The 21,398-nt window shown below is 50.2% G+C and overlaps 1 protein-coding gene across 2 annotated transcripts in view; it reads right to left on the bottom strand.

The window, feature by feature from the left end:
* The window catches only part of GALNT16 (polypeptide N-acetylgalactosaminyltransferase 16), a 77,087-nt gene extending 58,553 nt beyond the window's left edge, over positions 1-18,534 (bottom strand). For both annotated transcript variants that reach the window (XM_063332882.1, XM_063332883.1), the window contains exon 1: positions 18,135-18,534. In XM_063332882.1, the coding sequence (XP_063188952.1) occupies positions 18,135-18,344 (210 nt within the window). In that variant the 5' untranslated portion in view covers positions 18,345-18,534. The remainder of the gene's footprint in view (positions 1-18,134) is intronic.
* Positions 18,535-21,398: the final 2,864 nt, after the last annotated feature.

The following is a 21,398-nucleotide window of genomic DNA, read 5'->3' as shown; positions in this document are numbered from 1 at the left end:
CAAACTGCAAGCCAGACATTTAAAAAACTGCACAGAAACTGTTCTGGATTTTTTTTTTTTTCTGAACAGAGAAGGCAGCACAGCCCACAGGTCATGACTCTTCAAGCATCTTAACAACTCCACAACAGCCTGTTTGCCTTCCGAGAGTGATAGGCACTGCACGCTTGAGAACAAGGACGGGCAGAAAGGCTTGTTCAACCCTCCTTAATTTTGAAATATTTCTTTAAATTCCAACTTAATGTCCACTTAAACTTGAAAAACCTCATACTGAAATAAATCTTCAAGGCAAGGCCTTCCATCAGATCATATTTGGCAGAGGAAGCACTTTCATCCCTAACTCATGACACGAGAGTACAGAAGACAAGGGGATGAAGATTTCTTAACACTTTAATCCCAAAGGAAAAGCGCAAGAAGTGTGCAGAGCGCATCCGCAATAAAGCACTCACCGAAGAGCAGGTCTTAATTAAACACATGGACAAACACTCGTCTCCTCTCTAGTAATACCACGGACCTCCTCGCTTTTGTGCTTAGAGGACAGAAGCAGCTGAAAAATCACAACTTTTACCTACTGTGAGAGCCAGAGTGGGATCTGGCCCAGTACACTACAGGTGTGTACCCAGCTGCTACAACACTGCTCTCCTCAAAACACACTTTATCCGTTCTTCCTATAACCCATCTATGTCAGCGTCCCTTTCTGCCTTTGCCTACCACACTGTCCTTGCTCCTCAAGGCTCCTGGGGTGACAGCAAACTCTTTGCCAAGTTAAAAGAGGACCCAAAATTTGTCTCTGTGAGACAGCTTCCATACGTTTGCTTCCTTTTTAGGCAGGGGAAGGAAGCAATTCTCCTCAGCAATCTGTTTATAGCATGATACCCATCCGGGGAGGAAGAAAGGAGACAAACCAGCTAAAGGAAAATTTCCCTGAGGAGATAGATGGGGGTTATTGGTCAAAAAAACCCACCAAAACCAACTCTCCAGTGGTCTAATTGTTCCCACTACCTTCAGAGGAGAGTCCTGCTGCACCCCACCGGCAATCATTTTAAATGATGCTTACATGCTTTGGAGCCGTCAAGCCATTCTTGCATTATTCTCTGTGAGAGACATGGACCCTTAAAAACCCTGAATGTAAGCAATTAATCGTTGGTGCTGGAAGCTAGCTTTCACATAGAAGAACTCCATAAGCAATTTTAATCTCCAGTTCTTGAACCCTGCACAGCCAGACGCTTCTTTTTCAGACATTTTTCAAAACGGCATCCCTTGGCCAGCTGAACTGGAAGGGATGGGAGGACAGAGGGCAGAGAAGCAGGATGCAAGATCTGCTTGTGCCTCAAACTAAGCTCTTAATTTTGAAATTATCACAGTAAATTACCTCCTTGCCCTCTATCCCTTCCTTTGCTGGTGGCAGTATGGGAACGGAGAACATGGATACTTTAGTAGAAGGCTGCTATTAAAAATCTAAAATGCCGTAATTTTCCCCCTTTATCACTGCAGATCTTGAAGTTTTAAGTTTTAAGCATCTCCTGATGAGCAGATAGCAAGCCTCGTGGAGTGACCTCAACTCCAAAGTCAGTAATTCATTAAAGAATTTAAAGCATAATAGTGGCAGCACAGCAATTATCATATGGAACCTCATCTCTGTCTGCAGACACCAAGGACTGACACATTTCATAGAAACAGTAAACAACAACAGACTTATTTCTGCTGATGTAATTAATCTCTATCCCCTGCCACATTAACAAGAGAAAGATGCCTGTGTTTATGACGAATTCTTCTAATTAAGAACCCTGTGCAAATGGCATGCGTCTCACCCGCGGGATTTTATTTTAACCAGGAACTCAGTTCAAGGATAAAATTCAGTTGCACAGCTAGGTGACAGAGTGGCACTTTTCTTTCTGCTAGGCAGGAGCCAATGAACAAGCCCTGGACGACTCCTTACTGTTTGCCTCATTCGAGCCGCTCGTTACAAGGGCCTTCACCTTGCAGCACTGCAAGATGTCACACTTGCAGACACCTGAGCACTCCTGATGCTTCATCCCAAAGACACCTCAAAAGGAGAAGCATCATCCTTGGGAGGCAAAGCCTGCTGACACTGTGTGTGCATCAGCGGGGTGTATTCAGCTTGCTTTTCCTTGATCCACCTCCCCTCCCTGCAAAATAGCCGTGCCTATTTGCACATGCACGGAAGCCCTAGGGAAAGGGATGTCAGTCAAATGCCCAGTGGGAAAAAGACGTTCAAAGAGAAAGTCAACGGAGCCTGAGCAATCAGTGTAAATCAAGACTTTAACCTTACTGAGCCTCCCTCAGACTCTTGATCCATAACAGAAGATGCTTAAGCACTTACCGCATTTCTGAAGAGTCAAGTGAACCAGACGTGTCAACACAAAAAATGTTTATTACCAAAAGTACCAATTGAAGTGTCTCAGTCTTACTGTTTCTGGACTGTTTCCCCTGTAAAAATCATTGGGCAGAACAGATACTGCTGCAAATCTGTTTAACGTAGAAATATGGATTCACTTTCAGCCTGTACATCTTTAGTAGATTGATCCTTGGCTTGGTGCAATATCCAAGTCCCAACTAATCTGACATTAGAAACTAAGTCATAACTGTAGCAGCCAGTACCCCAGTTTCTGGTGCATAAAACAGCAGTTTGTTTATTGACCAGCAGAGAGAAGTCTGGCTGCCTAGCAGCTGAATCAGATGGGAGCAGCCCCTTTCCCAGGCAGCAAAGAAAAGGTTCAAAGAAAATCATCTTCTATCCGCTGCTCTCTATGGTAACACCATTAGGCTATGACATACAGCCAGGCCACTTAATACACTAGGAAAAATTCCACTGATAGCATTTCCCTTGTCTGAATGGGAGGCAGGCTCTTAAATCAGCTCTGGAGGAGCAGACAAGCCTCTCTAACAGCAGTCCTCTCCTCCCAAATCATCTTCAAAGGAGGGGATGTTGTCGAGCTCTCCTTCTATAGCAAGGAGCAGCCAGCTCCAGCCCAGTGACATTGAATCCTACTCTATAATCCCAGCATCCTTAGATAATCTTTCTTTCTAGTTTTGGACCTTAGGCATCCAATCTGGCTCAGTACAGACTAAAACCACAGTGCCATGCATCCTGCATATTATATTGTCAACCTATTTAAGAGGATGGAGGGAAGGAAGAGCTATCGGATGGTTTCTGTACCTCCCTTAACAAGCAAGGGGCTCCAAGAGATGGTGTGGGCCGTTACTACAGGAGGCAGTCAGCATCTGCAGGGAGGCTACCTGGATGATACAGTTATTTCAACATCTCCGCTTTCCGTGACTGATGCAAACACCACTATACGTGTAAAGAGGAAATACAAAAAAAACACATCTTTTTTCCTAATAAACTCAAATAGTTGAAGCAACAAGGTAAGAAAGACAAGATTAAGATACCACATTTCAGCAAACATTCAAGTGTTTTAAATATATTTGAATACTTCCACACCCACCCTACACTAGGAACATACACTAAAGACAAAAGTTCTTGCGCCCCAGGCCTCTTCATGTCTCTCTCATCCACAGGGAGTACAAAGGAAGCTCCTCCAAGTTCACATAAGCTACTTCAGCAAACCAAGGAGCACACTGCTGTTCACACTCTCAGAAATGCTCCAAATCAATCTAATGAAAAACTAAGAGAGATTTTTTTTTTTTTAAATTAACAAATTTTTGAGAAATGCACAGCAACAAGTTCTTTTAGGTCAAGACTTACTAAAGCACGGTATAAATATTTGTCTCCTTGCCAGATTCAGTGTGTGTCTGGAGGACAGAGAGCTGAGCTGCCCTCTAAATGACACTGAAGACATTCCCACAGAGCTGCTTTTCACACGTGCTTTGGTAATGCTGGAGGTACTGAACTGGCAGGAGAACTGCAAATAGTTCTTCTGGAAGCGCAGCCTACAGGGAGCCAGAGCAGCGCTACCAAACAGGTGGGGATTTCCCCCCTCCCTTCTCAGGAAAAAAAGGTATTTCCTTTAGATCATCAGGGTTTTCAGTCTATTTTGGCCTTTTCCCCCCCCCCCTCAAGTAACTCCAAAAAACCCATTTCTGCCTACAGTGCAAAGTGCCACTCTGAAGAGACAATTCTGTCCCAATCCCATAGTGCCATATGGAGACACTCAAGAAGCAATAGCAAGTCTATGTCAAATGGGACAGACTTCCCTAGGGGCTTGGAGTCGCTTGTGGCTCTTAGGAGCCTTCTTGAGGTGGCATATTGTTGCTGCCCCAGAAACATTGCTCCTCACCTCTCTGATCAGGAGAGAAGGTCTCCAGCGTGCCTCACAGAGCGGGTTATCCAGCTCCGCTGCAGGCTGTACCCTAGAGCCCTCACACCTTATACTGCTAAGTTTCCCCCACCTGCATTACAGAATTACTAGCAACAAATATTACCCAATAACACTGGCCAAAACAACAGGGGTAAAGGCCTGGTCATCCATTTGCAACTTTTCATCATCCAACTGATGTCATCCAGACTGCTAGAGCCCGAATTAGCCACCTACCCCTTCTCAACATCCGCAGCAGTGGATGTCCTACATTCAGACTCCAGTTTTGGGGGGAAATGAGTACAACTAGCTGAATTCATCCTTGTAAAATTCTGCTCCTACAAAAGCAGATGCTGCTGCTTGTGTTTGCATGTGACTATTAATAACTCATGGCAAAAAGGCCATATGCCCAGTCAGATGGTGTTGCCCATTACAACTTCTGCCACAGGACAGGAATATAAGTGTTTCAGCATGCAGGCACTCACGTTGCTGTTATCTATCTGCTTTAAGAACTTGGTAGCAAGACGAAAAATGAATACGTACTACAAATGCCAGGAGCGTGTTTCCCAGATGCAAACACTCTTTTTTCTGCAGAGAGAATGATTAAAGTGCCTACAGTGTTTTTTTTCCCCCCAAGAAGAGCAAATCACACAGGCTACTGCTCTGAGCACAGAACGAGAATCCAGACGCTGGTTACGGATGTCACTCAGCATCAAAAACAACAAGACATGGGGAACCTCACTTTACCCTGATGAGTTTGAGAATTTAACTCTCCAAAGACAGAGTTAAGACTGTGGAAGCAGCAGCAGCCCCAAGGAACCCCACTGCCATGTGGGTTGCCACCACAGCCCACTAAGGAGTGTTTAAACACTGTTCAGTATTAGGGCTGAGGTGGGACAGGCTGAAATCCAGCTCCCAGAGCTCAGGAAACACCCTGAGATTTATTCCTGGTCAGCCTGGAGGGGCAGCTTATCATGACAAGAAGTCACGCTGTTAAGCGGTAACAGGTTTAATGATTAACATTTGCGCATACAAGAATCATTCAGAAGCTTTTTCTAACCTGTCTCCCCGCTCCGGCTCCCAATGGCTTATCCTCAAATGCTGCTTCTTCCCCCAAAGGAACATGCAGAAAAAAACCCACGCACCAAAACCTGTGTAATTGAGAGGGTGGAAAGCTCTCAACCTCCCCAGACATGGGCAAAATTTATTCCCCCCAAGCTATCTCAGCCCCCTTCGTTTATGGGAAGTACCAAAACGGTTTTTAAGTGGCCAACCCATTGTTGACCACATGGAAATTAAAGGGTGAGGAGGTGATCCAAACCACCACGGCAAGTGAAACCCTAACAAGAATGAGGTACACAGTCAGTTACAACAGCAGCTACCACAGGAGTTTCAATTGTCTCTGGGGTAGTAGCTTGAATCCCGCGCAAAGTTCTCTGAATTCATGTTGGTACGCAGTTAATATACAAGCTGTCTTGGCTTCACTGGTCTTTTAATCAGAGTTAATAACCAGAGGTTAGCAGATCTGAATAACGAACATACTTTTTTTTTTCTTTTTTTCTTTTCTTCCTTTCAGCAGAGATTGAGGCTTAAACTCAGGCCTACATCAGGGAAATGGGGGGACGAACGTTTTCTCTCCCCAGGTCTTTATCTTACTTATTATAAACTCCACGGGACAAAGGTCATCTTTTCAGTTCACATTTCATCTTGCACAGAAGAGCCCCAGGTCTGGACGCCCAAACACCCCCATGAGGAAGGATGTGCAGACTATCAGGAGGGACCCAGCAGCACAGGCTGTATGTGAGGTCTGGACTAGGAGCAAGATGTATGGGAGATCTCAGGCTGCGTAGTTCTGATGTGCAAATTGCTCAGAAAAGGATGGCAAGGCAACTGGTAACTCCACGGAGGCTTGCAGCTGCTCCTAACAGCCCCTATTATTCAACAAGGTGCCCTGCCTCACTCTCCCATCCCAGATGAGCACCAAAACAAGTCCCTCGTGCACAGGAAGAGCCTGCTATGGAGATACACATCCGGCTGTGAGCCAGGCGATGCGCTCCCCTGGCATACGGAGTTACAGCCAGGGCAGGGGAAAGGCTGGCAGCTGCTGGAGCCAGCTGAGTTTTCATGGAGACCAGCTTCTCTCCTTTTGCACCTGAACCCAAAGCACACTGCCAGCACTCACCCAGCTCTTGCCAAGCAGACCCAGGTAATGGCTGGAGTCACCCCCATCGCGACCCGGTGCGGATCTGAACCCTACGTTGCAAAAGTGCTGAGCCCATCCCAGCCTAAGCAGCATCCGACTCTCAAAGGGCCACCAACTGACAGGCAATGACCAAAATGCACCTAAATTTACGCACATCAGATATGGGACAATGACAACGATACGGGAATTTATCTTGGGGAGAAAAATACTAAACTGATATCTTAAAGCAAATTCTGATCTAAATAGCAATATTTTCTCTTCAAATTCAATTCACCTACTCAAGACTGGAAAGATATGAATTGTCTTTAATGATTCAAAATAACGTTCTGGCCACATGCTTCATGGCTGTCCTTGCCGCAGAGAACTGTGTGGACCACAATTAAAGCTTCACACAGGGCCAGCAAGTTAAATCTAGCAGTGGGAGATGTATTTCTAGTGGAATTATAAAAGCATTAACAGAAAGTTAGACAAGAAAATTGATGATGCAACGTGGATCCTCAAAATTTACTTAGCCTTAATGAATCTGTCACAAGACTTGGTTTAGTAAATTCCTGGACATTTAATAAATGCTGTGTGCTGCATTATTTCCTAATTTCTTAGATTCATTGCTGTACAAATGAGGGAGCTCAAATGGTCACCATGCATTTCTGCTTTCTGATGCTCTGAAGGATTTTTCCATGGTGAATAGCACCACTCACCCACCACCCCCAAGAAAAGTCCAGATATTTCATTTAAACTTTAGATGTTACAGTTTTTGATTCTGCTGAAGACCAGCTGAAGGAACTGAGCACATATGCATGCTGGGGTTTCTGAACGTGCAACCCATGGGCAGCAACACGTTCCTTTTGCGCACTCGTGAGCTGGGGAACTAGAATACTGCTTTACCAGGCTCCTAAGGTACAGGAGGCACAGAAGAATAAGGAGATCCCTTCATACGCTCAGTTCCCACACTCTCCCCTCCCTCCTGCACCTGCTGCTCCTGCCCAAGTGACTGCCAGGAGCCCCTGCTCCTGCACACCAGGCGATCTGGGACACGGAGTAACGCCAGGGTGTCGGGGAACTGCCACAGTTCAGGAGGCCACAGAGCATCCCGAAGTCAGGCGTGACACGTTAGGGAGAATTTTCTCACCCCTTCAGCACTTATAGTGCTGCTAATACCTGTTCATCCATTCCTGGCCCTTCTTGATGATGTCTCTTAGGAGATATTGGGGAAAGCCAGAAGAAAGATACAGAGCATTCCGATCCCCTGTAAGCTCAATGCGATAGTTATAATCCTCTAACTAAAAAGAAAGAAGAGGAAAAATGAGATGGGCTGTGACAGGTTGGGAGGACTAAATCTCCGTTAACTAGGGCACCAAGATTTAAAGGACTCAGCTTTGCACATATCATACGCCTCTAACAACGTCCCCGCAGTACACTGTCCCTGCCAACTCCTCGTCGAGGAAGCACAAGCAAGAGTTGGTGAGACCCACTGCCCCGAGGGTGCTGGCAGTGGGCAAGAGGACTCATTGCCATGCTGAGACTAAAGCGTCCAAAGCCATGGGGGTGGCAGGAGCACTCAGGTACCCCCTTGATTCACAGGTGCAAGGGGCAGCAAAGGTCAGAGTGGTACTAACCACACAGGGCAGAGCTGCACCATTAAACAGCTGAACGGCAGCAGGAAGAAGAATGTAGCAAATAAATAACCTATTTTTCATATTAGCCCTGCCAAGCACAACCATTTACATCATCCCACCATGTCTTGCTTCAACTCCAGCACATCTTTCTTGAAGGTGAGGCTTTGAGCCCAAGAAAATCAATGAGTAAATAATTTACAATCAATAATTATTTGTAATAATGCTGTAATCCAAGCCATGCAGGCATATCAGCAGATTTTCCCTACTACCCAATGTGACTCAATCTGTATCCTGCGCTGTAAGGACAGCGTTGTTTACTTTCACCGTAAACCACCTCCTCCTGGCTCGCCTAACACCCAGCATGAGATTTGTGTCTGTTCAAGAACCTGACCCAAGCCAGCAGTCCATCCGCTGACTTAAAACCTTTTCAGGCTCAGCCAAAGGGAGCTTTTGATAGGTGGTTGGGCAGCCTCTCCAAGGCTAGACCTCACTTGACTGCATCTCGTCACTGCCTGACGCGACGGTCCCTCTGTGCTGCCCACAGCTAGTCCTCAAGGAACACCGATTTCTCAGCCCTTCCCAAAATTTCTTTGGGAGTGCCCAACCAGTGTGGTCCAGTCTTCCCAGCACGGACTGGAAATGCCCCCCAGGGCTGCTCAGCTAGCGGGCACGGCGCAGCAATGGGGCATCCCAGGGCACAGCACAGCCAGACTTAGACCACCCAAATGCAGAGAGGATGCACACAGACGCAAGTTTGCTCAGATTTGCTCCAACAGATTTTTTTGAAAGGGTTACCTCATCGCAGAGCATCCATCCTTCTGCTGCCAACCCAAGCTCAGTATAAACACCACATTGCACTCCAAGTGAGGGGAGAAACATGACTGTGCTCACCCCAGCCTGCATCTGGTACTGCCAGGGGAGCCGGCTCTGCTGTTCCCGAACACAAAACCAAGAGCCTTAGCATCACAGAAGCAAGTGTAGGACCAGCAGGGACGTGGCAACTCAGCATCCCGATGCCAGGGACAGGGTTATGCCCTACTTGTTTGTCACTGCCCCTGTCAGCCCACCCAGAGATCACTTTGGGAGGCTGTGCCCTACCTTTAGGCATAAAAATTTACTTCTAGTCAAATTGTGACACGCCGGAAGGTTGGGAAACATAAAACCTACTCCATGAGCAGCCTGATGTAGATGGTAATTCCTACCATGCAACTAGATCCAAAATGTCTCCTAGAAAGGTACAAAGGGAAAAAAAAAAAAAACACAACACAAAACAACAACACATACGTAGTATAGCACTTGGGAATTACAGCATCACATCACTGTGGAGTGATGCAGTCTGCAGCGAGCACTTGCAACGTTCACATTTCCTCACTCAGACACTTTACTATTAATTTTTACAATTTAAAATTACTTTGGAAAACTACACAGGGAGTGCAGAATTGTTTTAACTTCGTTGTGTGGCTGTGATGGCTCCCATCTGCACTGCTACCGTATCCCTGTTGCCGCCCTCGGAGACTAACTCACCAGTTACCCAAGGAGCTGCACCGCTTTTTGCGGCTCTGACGAGCTTTTCCTCATTTATTAGGCTTTTTACTGCATGCTTCCTACCAAAAGGCACAAAGGTACAGCATGGCATTACTAAGCATGACACCCTCTGGCACCAAATACTTTGTTTGGGGCACTCAGCATGTGAGCAGATGGAAAACATCAGTGTTCTCCAATTTTGTCCTGCAGGAAGACTTTTTCAGAGAACCTCTGAAGATATCTTCATTGGGTAAGAGCACTTTTCCAGCCAAGACCCGGCTGTTTCAGGATTCAGCCTGTCCAAAATAAAGAAGTCAAGAAAAATATTTCTTTTTTTTTTCCCTGGTCCCACAAAATGGCTGATGCACGTTTCGGCGCAGTTGCTTTTTTTCCCCTCTTTGCTACTTCAAAACAAAGCCTCCTCACAAGGACCACGTTTCAGCTTCAAAGATGAAACATTTGGAAAGTTGGAGAAAGAAAACAAGAGGTTAAAGTAGATAATTTTCTACAGCTTTAGCCAAGTGTCATCAGTGTCCATGCTACAACAGAGTCAGAAGTCAGAGCATTAACCCAGCCTGACCGTGGCAGCCTTGGAGCCTGGACTGCAAAGATCAACCCTGCAGCTCCATCACGGCAGGGCGACCAACCACGCACCATCAGCCTGGCTAAAACAGCTTCCCTGCCCAGGGGCAGCCCCACACGGCCGCCTCATTCCTGTCCTGGGACAGCACAGAGGTGACATGCCAAGGGTGCTGCTGGGCCTCCGCTGCCACCACAGGAGGAGCTGGAGCAGGTCTCTGCGGAGATGATGCCCCTGAAGCGGCTCCAGAAAGAGCACGCAGCTGCCTGTCGAGAAATTACCCATATGCTCAAAGCACATCACAACATGGGTAATTTCTCTGCAATGATGGGGCCCAAGAGACCACTTTTCTTTTTCTTTTTTTTTTTAAATGTACTCCTATATATCTCAGTGTCTCCACAGCCACAAGCACAATGTGGACCTGGAAATCTGATGAGGACAGTCCAGCTCCTGTCCTTTATCACTTTTATTAGTTGCAGGAATACGTGCATATAAAAATCCAGTGAGAGACAGAGGCAGGTAGGACGCAGCCTTTCCTTATAAATCCTGTTGCTCAGGAACAGAGCTCACCGTGCTGCACCTTTGACATCTTCCTCTTGCAGCAGATCATCCCTGACCTGCTGCATTTCTGCTAATCCCGTTCTTGGTTCAAACACGTACAAAGGGTAAACTCAACCAAATGTTTTGCTAAGGTTATCTCATCTCCAGCCCTTCACAAAACTCGCAAGCCTCCCAAAAGCCCTGTGAAGCAGATAAAAATCTCCATTTTAGACTTTGGGGAAACTGAGACACGGAAGCCTGGAAGGAGGCGGAGTTTGCAGCTCGGTCAGTAAGTCAGCTTGACTCCCACTCCACGGGTCTCGCTTTAGTTATGTCTTGACCTTTAATGCAATAGTACGGACGTGCTGTAGATCACAGCCTCAGCACCAGGCGCTGCACAGGCAGAACAGCAGCCACAACCGACACGACGAGCCCCAAAGAGCTTACAGCCCTGGTACAGGAGCTGGCAGATCGGGCTGGGGGAGACAAGAGAGCAGTCTTCACCACTAACACACCCATCTGCTTCAGCCCCAGCACGTTCGCCTCTGTTCATGTCATTGCCTTTCTGCTACGCTGCATGTTTTTCTAACAGCGATAAGTCATTTTTCAGTGCTCCAACACAGGCAGTCCCAGTTCGGTGCCGCTGAAACAAAACCTGATCATCTCCCCTTGCCTTTCAGGTGACTCACGACCTGCCCGCCTCAGCATCAAGCGCCCAGGCCGAGTTTCACCATGGCAAAGAATGACCCGAGATGTCTCGCAAAGGCTTCTCTTTCCAGCAAACACTGCTACATCTTTAGCTTTTAAATCTTTGTATATGCGAAGACAAATCTAACTGTGGAAACAGCTGCGTAGTGAAAGAATGCTTCCAGCTGCTTCACCCACTTATTTAATGGAAAGGCTCCGGGGGGGGAAAAAAAAAAAAAAAAATCATCTCCAGAGGGTCTGTGTTTCACCCCCGCCACCTCCACACACCGTCCCAGGCTGCCCCGACCACCACGCTTCCCAAGCCCCAGCGACCTCGCTGCAGCTACCTCGTCACTTTGATTAACAATTAAGGCCAGCACTGCCAACTGGATTTTATTAATATTATTATTGCAAACCATTGCTTTTTTTTTTTCCCCCCTCCTTATTTTTTAATGCACCACATGGGCCACTGGGACAAATTAAATATAAAATCGTTTTCTGCCATTTAGGCAAACAGCATTCATTCCTGCATTTTTAAAACATAAACACCGTAAATAAAATATTAAGCTGTCGAACTCTCACTGAATCTTCCTCCTGCAGTAATACCCCTGGAGAAATAGTTACCAAGTTGTCCTTTCCCAGGGAGCTGGCACAGGCCTCTCATCTGGCATTTATAAGAATCCCACAGAGATTAAAAAAAAAAAAAAAAACAAAAACAAAAAAACCAACAACAAACAAACAACAAAACACCCCACCACCAACTCAGTGTTGTGGGGGTCTGGCTGCAGCAGGAATGGCTCCCACAAAACCCCAAGTGTTAAGGGCCATCTCCCCCACCCTAAAATTAAGTGGGAAGAGCAGAGGCCATACAGGTGCAGGGAAGAGCTGGGTGGGTGCTGGGATTTAGCAGGGGAAGAAGCCGGGCTGAACGGCACAGACAAACCCAGCACTTGGAGGGCGCACCTTCCCCCCTGCGAAAGCATCGACGCCACGACCTGCAGCTTCTTTTCCATCCTTTTTCCGGCACCCCAGATATTTGCAGAGCTGCAGGGAACGGAGCTGCTCTGCAGGCTGGTGCGATGGAAAGCCCAAGTCCCCCTCACTTCTCCTTTAGTTTGAAGGGACGAAGATGTTTTTAAGAAGACACTTCATAAGCTGTTGAACATGGAGATGTCACCGGCTCGCTCACCGTGCCTCCCCGGGCTTGGGTTCCCACTGCCTGCATCTGATGTGGTCTGGCTTAAAGGCAGCGCAGCAGCTGCGGGGGGACCATGCAGCCTCCCGGGCTGTGCTCACACCTGTGCAAACGGACACACGGCCGCCCAGCGTAAAGGACAGAGAGAAGCCTATATAGCCACATTCTTCATCTTTGCCCCCAAAGGCAGGAGACTCGAGAGTGAGCAACCTGGTAAGAGTCAAACCGTAAGGAGGCTTGCTGAAACGAGCTGTGGCACCTCATTAAATATTAGTCCCTCCCTCTCCGCGGCACAGCAGGACATGAAATCAAACCTGTACTTCATAAGCCTGACAATATGCCAACGCAAGGAATTTGTGCTCTTCCCCCTATTGTTGGTGGGGTTTTTTGTGTTTGGTGGGGTTTTTTTTTTTTGTTTGCTTTCTAATGTAGGACCCACCTCTGATCCCAGAGTTACATCCCTGAGACTGCAAGACCTGCCTCCAGGCAGGCACACATGCAGGAGCCCCATGGGTATCACTTATTGATCCACAAAAGCTGCAGCTTATCCCGGCTGCGAGGGAAACAGCACCCCCCCAAAGCTGCGCAGAGAGGGAATGTGATGAAGGGATGGGAATAAATTCATTCACGAACGGACAGTGAACATCAGCCGGCACCTGCTCTGCGGGACTCGGATACCCCCAGCCAAAGGCAGAGAACAAACACAGCAGAGCGCACTGCTTGGCCGAGCTAAGTCTGCCAGGGTCTGAAGAGCATACGTTACAGTGGGGTTACACGGTAGCAAATACAAATGAGGCTAAACTTGCCAGTCCGGCTACTCGGAGAAGCAGGTTAACCCCAAAACTTGCCTATTTTCTGGCTAAACAAGAGGGGAGAATCAAACAACTGACATCTTTCCTTGCTCAATGCTTACAGACACCTGCTGCTCTCAGGGAGTCTCCCACTCTCTGTCTCACCACGGGCAGGTGACGCTCAGCTCAGTAATGTTTGCAGAGCATTTAGAAACCCTTTGCTACAAGGGAAAAGGACACCTTGATCCTATCTCCCCGCTGCTCATTTGACATGGCGGAGCGCAGAGGTAGGGAGCAGCCAGGAACGCTGAGCCCAGGCAACGTGAGCCAGGATTGCAATATTGGGTCTCTCAGCGGCCAAACTGCCTGCAGTGGGGGCACAGAGGAACTACACAGGTCACAAAAGTTGGCGGGACAGAGGTAAGAGACAATATATCCGCTCCAAAGAGCGATCGGGCACCAGCCTAACACAACTCAGAGCGTTTAACTAATGATACTCTTCTGTGTCCATCTTCCAGGTGTGTTTCCTACCACCCGCTTCCTCCATCTGCTTTCCTACCACCCCAGAGAAGTCAGCAAGGTGGAGGAGCCTGCGGGCAGCCTCACACTCAGCTTTTGACCGGGAAAGGGGAGCAAATACTCCCATCCTCAGCTCACAGTCAGCCAGGAGCAGAATTCCCGTTTCAGAGCTACCTACCAGCCACCCCTCTGACTATCGAGCTTTGCCCACGTGACAGCGATGGCCTTGCTCTCTTCAGTGGGACACGGGCAGGCTGGGCGAGCTTCCCACCCTGCAATCTTTAGAGGCGGGAGGACAGAGTCCTGGGCTCTGCCCATCAGCGTCGTGCTAAAGCAGATGAGCGGCACATGGTGAATGATTAACCGCCCGTACACAGTGTGGAAATGATGCCAAAGCCCCTCCAAAAGACACACTGCACAGCTCCTGCCTCCAAGAAATTTCCAAGGAGGAAGAGGCAACCTCCCACCCGGAAGGGACAGAAGAGAGCTCAGGGAAGAAGTCCATCCTCCAGAAACACCCAGCACACAAACCAACTGCCAGAGGTCCCGGGGCTCCTCCTAATAGATATGAAACTATGCCGTGGTCCAGAGAAAAGATGGATTCCGAGGACTGTGGTACTCAGTCGTGTTTCCACCCTCTGTGGCGTGTGGAAGGGGGAACGTGCTGGGGCTCGGCACGCCACCAAGTCAGCCCTGCCCTCTACCAATTTCTGCATTTTTATTTCAAGCATCTATAGGACCTGTGTGGAGAGAGGCTATTGCAGAGAGCCCAAAGGTCAAGATTTCTGGCTATAAAGCAGGGATCTGGAGGATCACCATTAATGCAGGAGCTGTTTCTGGGACACTGATCTCTGACAGCTCCCTCTCAATTTCAATTTTCCCTTGCTGACTCTGGGAGTCAGACATCCACGTTTTACGTTTAAAGTTGTGCTCATAAACATGAGATCAACAAATAACAAACCAGCTTGAAGCCGAGACTTGCAATCAACTATATCTTTTACCTGAGATGATTTTTACTCTTCACATTGGGAGAGAATAAAGAAGAAAACCACAAACCCAGAAAACTCTTCATTTTTTTAAAAAACATGCAATTCGCCTTAATTTGCCCAGGATTTGAAATGTCACAGCATAGACGCAAGAGCAGAACTCTTGGACTCACTCACCCAAAAGCCAAGATTTATTTTTTTTTTTGTCCCAGACAGAAAAGCAGCCAGTTTTAGAAAACCGAAAAAATATTTTCCAGAGACCCGTAAGTCACATGAGTCACCCTTATTCGCAGATGAGCCCAAACCTGAACTCCAACACCATCGCTCATGCAGAACGGAGGAAACCAAAAGCTGGATCAAAACGGGCAGCTTGTCTCGGTGCCTCTGCAGCAGGCCAAGGGACACGGGAAGCACGCGGAGCGCAGGCACGCCTCCTCTTACACAAGACTGCCATTATATATTAAGTCAAGTAATCTGACTTTGCGGGGGATGAACTCAGGGTTGAGGGCTCTGCACTACTAAAGCACAACCGTTTCTCTAAATTCATCATTTCTCCAGCGAGGTGGTTGAAGTGGCACATTTTCCATGCCGGCTGGGCGAGGGCGGCGGGCAGTGCCGCCGCTCGCACACTGTGCGCCCCAGAGCCAGGGTAAGGATGCGTGCCCAGCACCGCTTCGCACAGCTGTAGCCCCTGGGCAACCAGCCCCGAAGGTTCACACAAAGCCATAGCCCCTGCGCAACCAGCCCTGCAGGCTCACACAGACAACTACATCCCAGGAGACCAACTGCTCAGACCCCAGACAGATGCCACCTCCTGCGCGGGGGGGTGCTGTCCCCAGGCCCCCACCGACTTTCCTGCCCTGCACCCGCCTGCAGTTGCTTCTCTGCTTCCACCCCAGCAGCGCCAGCAGAGACTGCGTCCGGGATGGCTCGTTATCCACCTCCCATTGAAGCGAAGCCCATTCGGCTCTCCGATAGCCATGCTGCTGCGTAGTTACAGCAGCACATATATTGCATTTTACCAGCTTGCCTCTCACGGCAGCCCCCCAAACCCTTGGGAAACAGCTCTGCACACATGCGGGGAAGCCCAGACACCACAAAATCCTCCTGTTTCCCTTCTCTATGCAAACAGATCATGGCAGGATGGGGTATTTCCACCACACCTCACTGTCAGGTGCGTCAGGAGAGGGTCCTTCATCCCAGCCACTACTGCTAGGGGGAACCAGGACTTACTCGTGGGGGCTGGCCCATCGTGGGAGCTCAGTTACAGAAGGAGAGAAGAGGCAAAGGATGAGTATTTTCCCCTGCTAAGGGATTTCAGGCATGGGATGCTTTACCTCTTTCTGCGAGCAGGACCAGATTTGGAGTGGCTGTTACACGGCACTATAGTTTGTAACAAGAGGCTTTGTGGTTAGCCATGAGCCCACACCGCCTCCCCCAAATAGCAATGTAACAACGTGCAGCACTGCCACAGCATCCTCCTCCCGAGGAGGATTTTAAGGTGCTTGGCAGAGGATATGGATTCATGTAACCTCACAAGCCCTCTGAGAGGGAGTAAAGTAAATGCAATAAAAAAATGGAAGGGATAAGCGGGGGAAATGGAGACATAAAACTGCCAGAGCAGCATGTTCAAGCACGCGCAACAAATCAGGGGCAGCTTCCCCCGCTGCTGAGGTGGAATCCGACAGGCAGCAACGCTCCAAATCCTCCGTTTGTTCAAGTCGACCCTGGCCAGCCTGAGAGCGCTTCCCAGCACACTCCCATGGGCTACAGCACTCGCACAGAGCTCCTTGCCCAGGGGGCACCACATTCATTTCCACTCCTGCTCCGTAGAAGGTCTCAACAGCAGAGCAGCCAGAACTGCCGGCAGCCCCCGGCTCCAGTGAGCGGCAAATAATGTCCTCGCTCTGCCCGAGACCCTCAGTTTTGACTTTTGAGTTGCGTCTGCTGCAAGCGATGGCTGAGGGTCTCAGCAGAAGGATTTCCACCCTGCTGCCTGAGGGCTGGGGCTGCTCTGACAGCATTTTCCAAACATTCACGAGGCTTCCCAAACACCCACCCACACACCTGCCACCCCCAGTTTACAGGTGGAGAAAAGAGACACAGGCCAAAAATCCCAGCATCAGTTGAGGAGGGAAGCAGAGAGCCCCGGCGCCTGGCCCCTGCTCCGACTCTGGCCAGGCTGCTGCTGCTTTTGTTTGCTTCCATGTGTGCGTAACCGGCTGATAAATGGATTTGCAGCCAAAGAGTGACACACAGTGCAGTTCCTGAACTGCTTCAGCTGGATCACTCTGGGGAATGGTATTGCTGGGCCACTTTTGCTCCAGAGGCTGGTTTATTTTTTATGAAGCTACTGCCTAGAGTTGGGAGAGCTATATTGATGCAATTATACAGGCTGAAGGAGGACAAACCTCCTCCATGGACAGAGCACAAAGGTCCTCACCATCCTCAAGTCAGGAGCTCAATTTTATCACCCTACCGAGCCCACAGACACCCAGGAAGGCAGAGTGTGGGGTTTATGAAAGCACTTTTGAAGTAGCACATCAGGGCACTGCTACCACCCCTTGGGTTAGCAAGGAGCCCCGAGGGCTCCCCCCTCTCCCACCCTGCCCGAGCCCGACTCGCAGACTGCCGTCTCTGGCTTAAAACAGACAAAACTTGAAAACTGAGCCCAGGTCCCCGGCTCGGCAGCAAAGCAGAAGGAGGCGAGGCAGAGGCTGGTACCAGCTGCACAGTCCCTCACTGCAAGCGCCGCTCGCATCCTCCGGCCCGATGCCCAGCAGCCGTCTGGCCAGAGGACAGGCTTGTGAGAGGCCATGGCTCTTACCTCGTCCTGATGGGAAAAAACTACAATCATACACGCACATGTGTGTGTATATGTAAGTATATATGCGCCTCTCGAACGCGAACCAAAAACCTTCCAGCTGTTTCACCCACCCTTTTCCTCAGCCAAGGGCAGCCGGAGAGCGGAGCCCGGGCGAGCCGGCGGCGGCAACTCGCAAATACTTTACCCGCGGCATTACTCTATTCCCCTGAGGTTTGCCCACCCCGCTCCCCCGATTGTAACGGCTGCCATGGCGACAAGAGACGAATGCTCAAATAAATACAAAGCAACCCGAAGGCAAAGCGAAGCCCTCCTCCCCCCTGGCCCTCCCCGGAGCATCCCTCCCCGCCGCGGCAGGGCGGGATGCTCGGCGGCCGCCGCCGCGCACTCACGATGAGGGGGATGGTCCTCTCCTCCCGGCGGAGCTCCGGCCGCCCGCCCGCCCTCTGCCCGCCCCGGGCGCTGCCGCTACCGCCGCCGCTGCCGGCGGACCTGCCGGCGGCCGCCGAGCGGGGCTTGTTGTCCTGCCATAAGTAGTAGAAAGTGCCCAGGATCCAAGCGACGGTCAGGATGGCGATGGCATTGGCCCTGATCCTCCTCATGCCGGGCGCCCCGGGGGAGCCTGGGAGCGCTGCCTCGACGGGCAGGGGCGGCTGCGGGAGGAAGGAGGGGAGGAAGAAGGCAGAGGCGGCGGCGCGGCGGCTGTCCCCGCACCGCTCCGGACACGGACCCGGCCCCGCACCGCCCAGCCGCCGCCGCCGGGTCCTAACGCCTCGCCCCCGCGCTCCGCCGCAGGGGGCGGAGGGCTCCGCGCTGCCGCCTCCTCCTCCTCCTCCTCTTCCACGGCGGGGGGAGCAGCCGGCCGGCGGCGGCCGCCTCGCCTGCCTGGGTGCAGCTGGGGATGCGCCCGCTGGAGCGGGCAGGGGGGTGGCAGCCCCGGGGAAACGGGTGTTCCGATGGGGCGGCATCCCATGAGGCGGGGGGGGGAGAGTGGGTGCCACGGGCTCAGCCCCACGGGTGCCACAGCAGCCTGCCCTCCTGCACCACTAGCCCAGCTCCCTGCCCTTGGTGGCCCCAGCGCCACGCGGCACTCTTCGCCGTAAGACAGGTGGCCAGTGAGTACACCGTGGCACCCCATGGCACACAGGATCCAGGTGCCTACTCACAGAATGATTTAGGTTGGAAGGGACTTCAGGGAAGATCATCTAGTTCCAACCCCCTGCCATGGGCAGGGACACCTCCCACTAGACCAGGCTGCTCAAAGCCCCATCCAGCCTGGCCTTGAATACTTCCAGGGATGGGGAATTCACAGCTTCTCTGGGCAACCTGTTCCAGTGTCTCACCACCCTCATAGTGAAGGATTTCTTCCTGATATCCAATCTAAATCTACCCTCTTCCACTTTGAAGCCATTACCCTTCCACTCCATGGAGATGGGCACATCCCTGGAGGCATCTCGCACTGAAGCTGTGGGGGTTCACAGAAGCAGGTCTCTGGGGTGCCAGTGGAGCTGCCCAAGCACCCGCTCCCATCGTTGCTACACACAGCTGCCTGCCCAACAGCCACACATGGTCACACAAGGGCCAGGTGCCTGGAGACCACCACAGCCACAAGGTTTTCCAAGCCCTGGGAGACGGGAAGTGCAGCAGCAGAGGGGACACAATGATACAATTCTGCATCACAGGGCATTGCCAAAGCTGTAGCTGTAAAAGGATCACCGAATACAGCCCTGTGGGCAGCTTAGGCAACAGACCATCCAGCTCGTGAAACCAAGCTACATTCAGGCACAGTACAGCTGCTGTGCAACTGGGGCTTAAGGGTTTGAGAGAGCAAGAGGAGGTACTGAGAAAACTCTGACAGTGAAGAAGCGTGCTTAGAGAATGTGGGTGCCTCCAAAGCACCTGATGAGGGGATTAGAGGATTTGAATTACAGAACAGAAAATGGGACTTTTTGCCTTCCTTACTCGTGGCCAAATCCCTCTAAATGTAATTACAACCCGCCCTGCTAAATTGCCATTTCAGGTTTACCTGTGTGCCACTCATTATCTGAAGCACAGCACAGTATGAAATTCATCCGTCAGATTCGTACTGTGCTAGCACTCATGGCAGAAGGCTATTGCTAGGACCACCACCAGCTCCCAGGCCTGCAGCACGGCTCCACACCAACCTCCTGGCAAAGCACACTGCGCTCCTCATGCAGAAAGGGGTTACAACGCATCGTACATCCTAGCCAGGAGCCCACCAGCCACCCACAGCTTCCCAGGCCAGCTGATCAGAGCCAGCGGCAAGGGGAAGTTTGAGACACTCAAGGCAAAAAAACAAAGTCCTCCAAGGGATCGACAAAAACGTAATTAGTCCAAGCCGCCCAGTCCACATCTGTCCCAGTGGTATGAGTATTCCGTGGAAGCTGGGCTCCCACTGTTTTCGGTCTCTTTCACAGTCCTACAAACAAAAGGGCGGCTGCTCTCCTTTGTGGGTTTGGATCCAGCAGCTGCCGGGGTTGCAGAGGGACATGAAGAGAGGCAGAGAAGCTGTATCCAGGATTGAGAAAAGGGAAAGACACAGAAGAACGACACATTCATGTCCCTGTGACAGCAGAGCCAGCCCCATACGCTGTCTCCTTTTTCACCGCTGTGCAGATCATACCAGGCTTTGCTTGTTTCCTTATTAGTCTTTTCTCACTATTGGGTGAGATTCACTACAGAAAGCAAGTCACACAAACACTGATGGAGAAATGTGTGTGAACCAGGAGAAAACCCTCTGCCCCAACACTTAAACTAAACAGGCCGCGTTCTCCTGCCTTTACAAGCACGTTGCTCCCCCCTTCTACCACAGCCATTCATTTTCTTCCTCCATTGCCCTCCCTGCTAGTGCAGACTATAAGCTGCTAGCTGTCTCCATTGCCTCCCCACACCACATTTCACCACTTCCAATCATCCTGAAGGTGACCCCCACTGCACAAGCGCCTCAGCTTCCACCATGCCACTAACAGTTGAGAAGTCCCCTATAAGGTCAGCCCAGCATTTTCTCTTTTCTGCTGAGAAGAAACCCAGCTCCTTGACTCTTTGGATTCCCCAGGGACAACATCATTTTAAGCACCCTTCCCTTTCCAGAGCAGACATCACCTTTTGGGCAAAGGCACCTCAAAGGCTTTACAAGGGCCAGAGCAGCTCCCGGCACCCAGCTGGCCCTCATCTCTGGAAGCACCTTACACACAAGCCTTGAAAACTGACCACATGCCAGTGTGTGCTCCCAGACATTGATGAGGTCGTGCTCCTGGAGAGGAGGCTCTCGAGCTCTCAGCAGCACTTTCTCATGCCTGCAGAACACATTGCCGAGCCCTCTTTGCTATTCTGCCCCCATCACATCCTGTTACTCCCAAAGCATTGTCAGCAGTGCAGAAAACAGCACAAAAAACCCAAAGCCTCGGAGTTTACTTGTACTACCTGGGTTATGTGACCTGCTGACAACTTACACGAGTGACAGAAACCATCCTGTGCAGAATGACTACTTTCAGTCATTAAATCAATTCATTAATTACAAGAAACCCACAACCCAGATAAATTAACCCTTTCATTTGAGGACCCCAAAATCCCTTTCACTGGATGGCCTGTAGGCAGGTGCCAGAAGAAGCAGAGAGCTCTGTAGGCAAGAGCCC

This window comes from Chroicocephalus ridibundus, chromosome 4, assembly GCF_963924245.1.
Source record: "Chroicocephalus ridibundus chromosome 4, bChrRid1.1, whole genome shotgun sequence".
NCBI classification, from domain to species: domain Eukaryota; kingdom Metazoa; phylum Chordata; class Aves; order Charadriiformes; family Laridae; genus Chroicocephalus; species Chroicocephalus ridibundus.
This window is presented reverse-complemented; position numbering and strand designations above follow the sequence as displayed.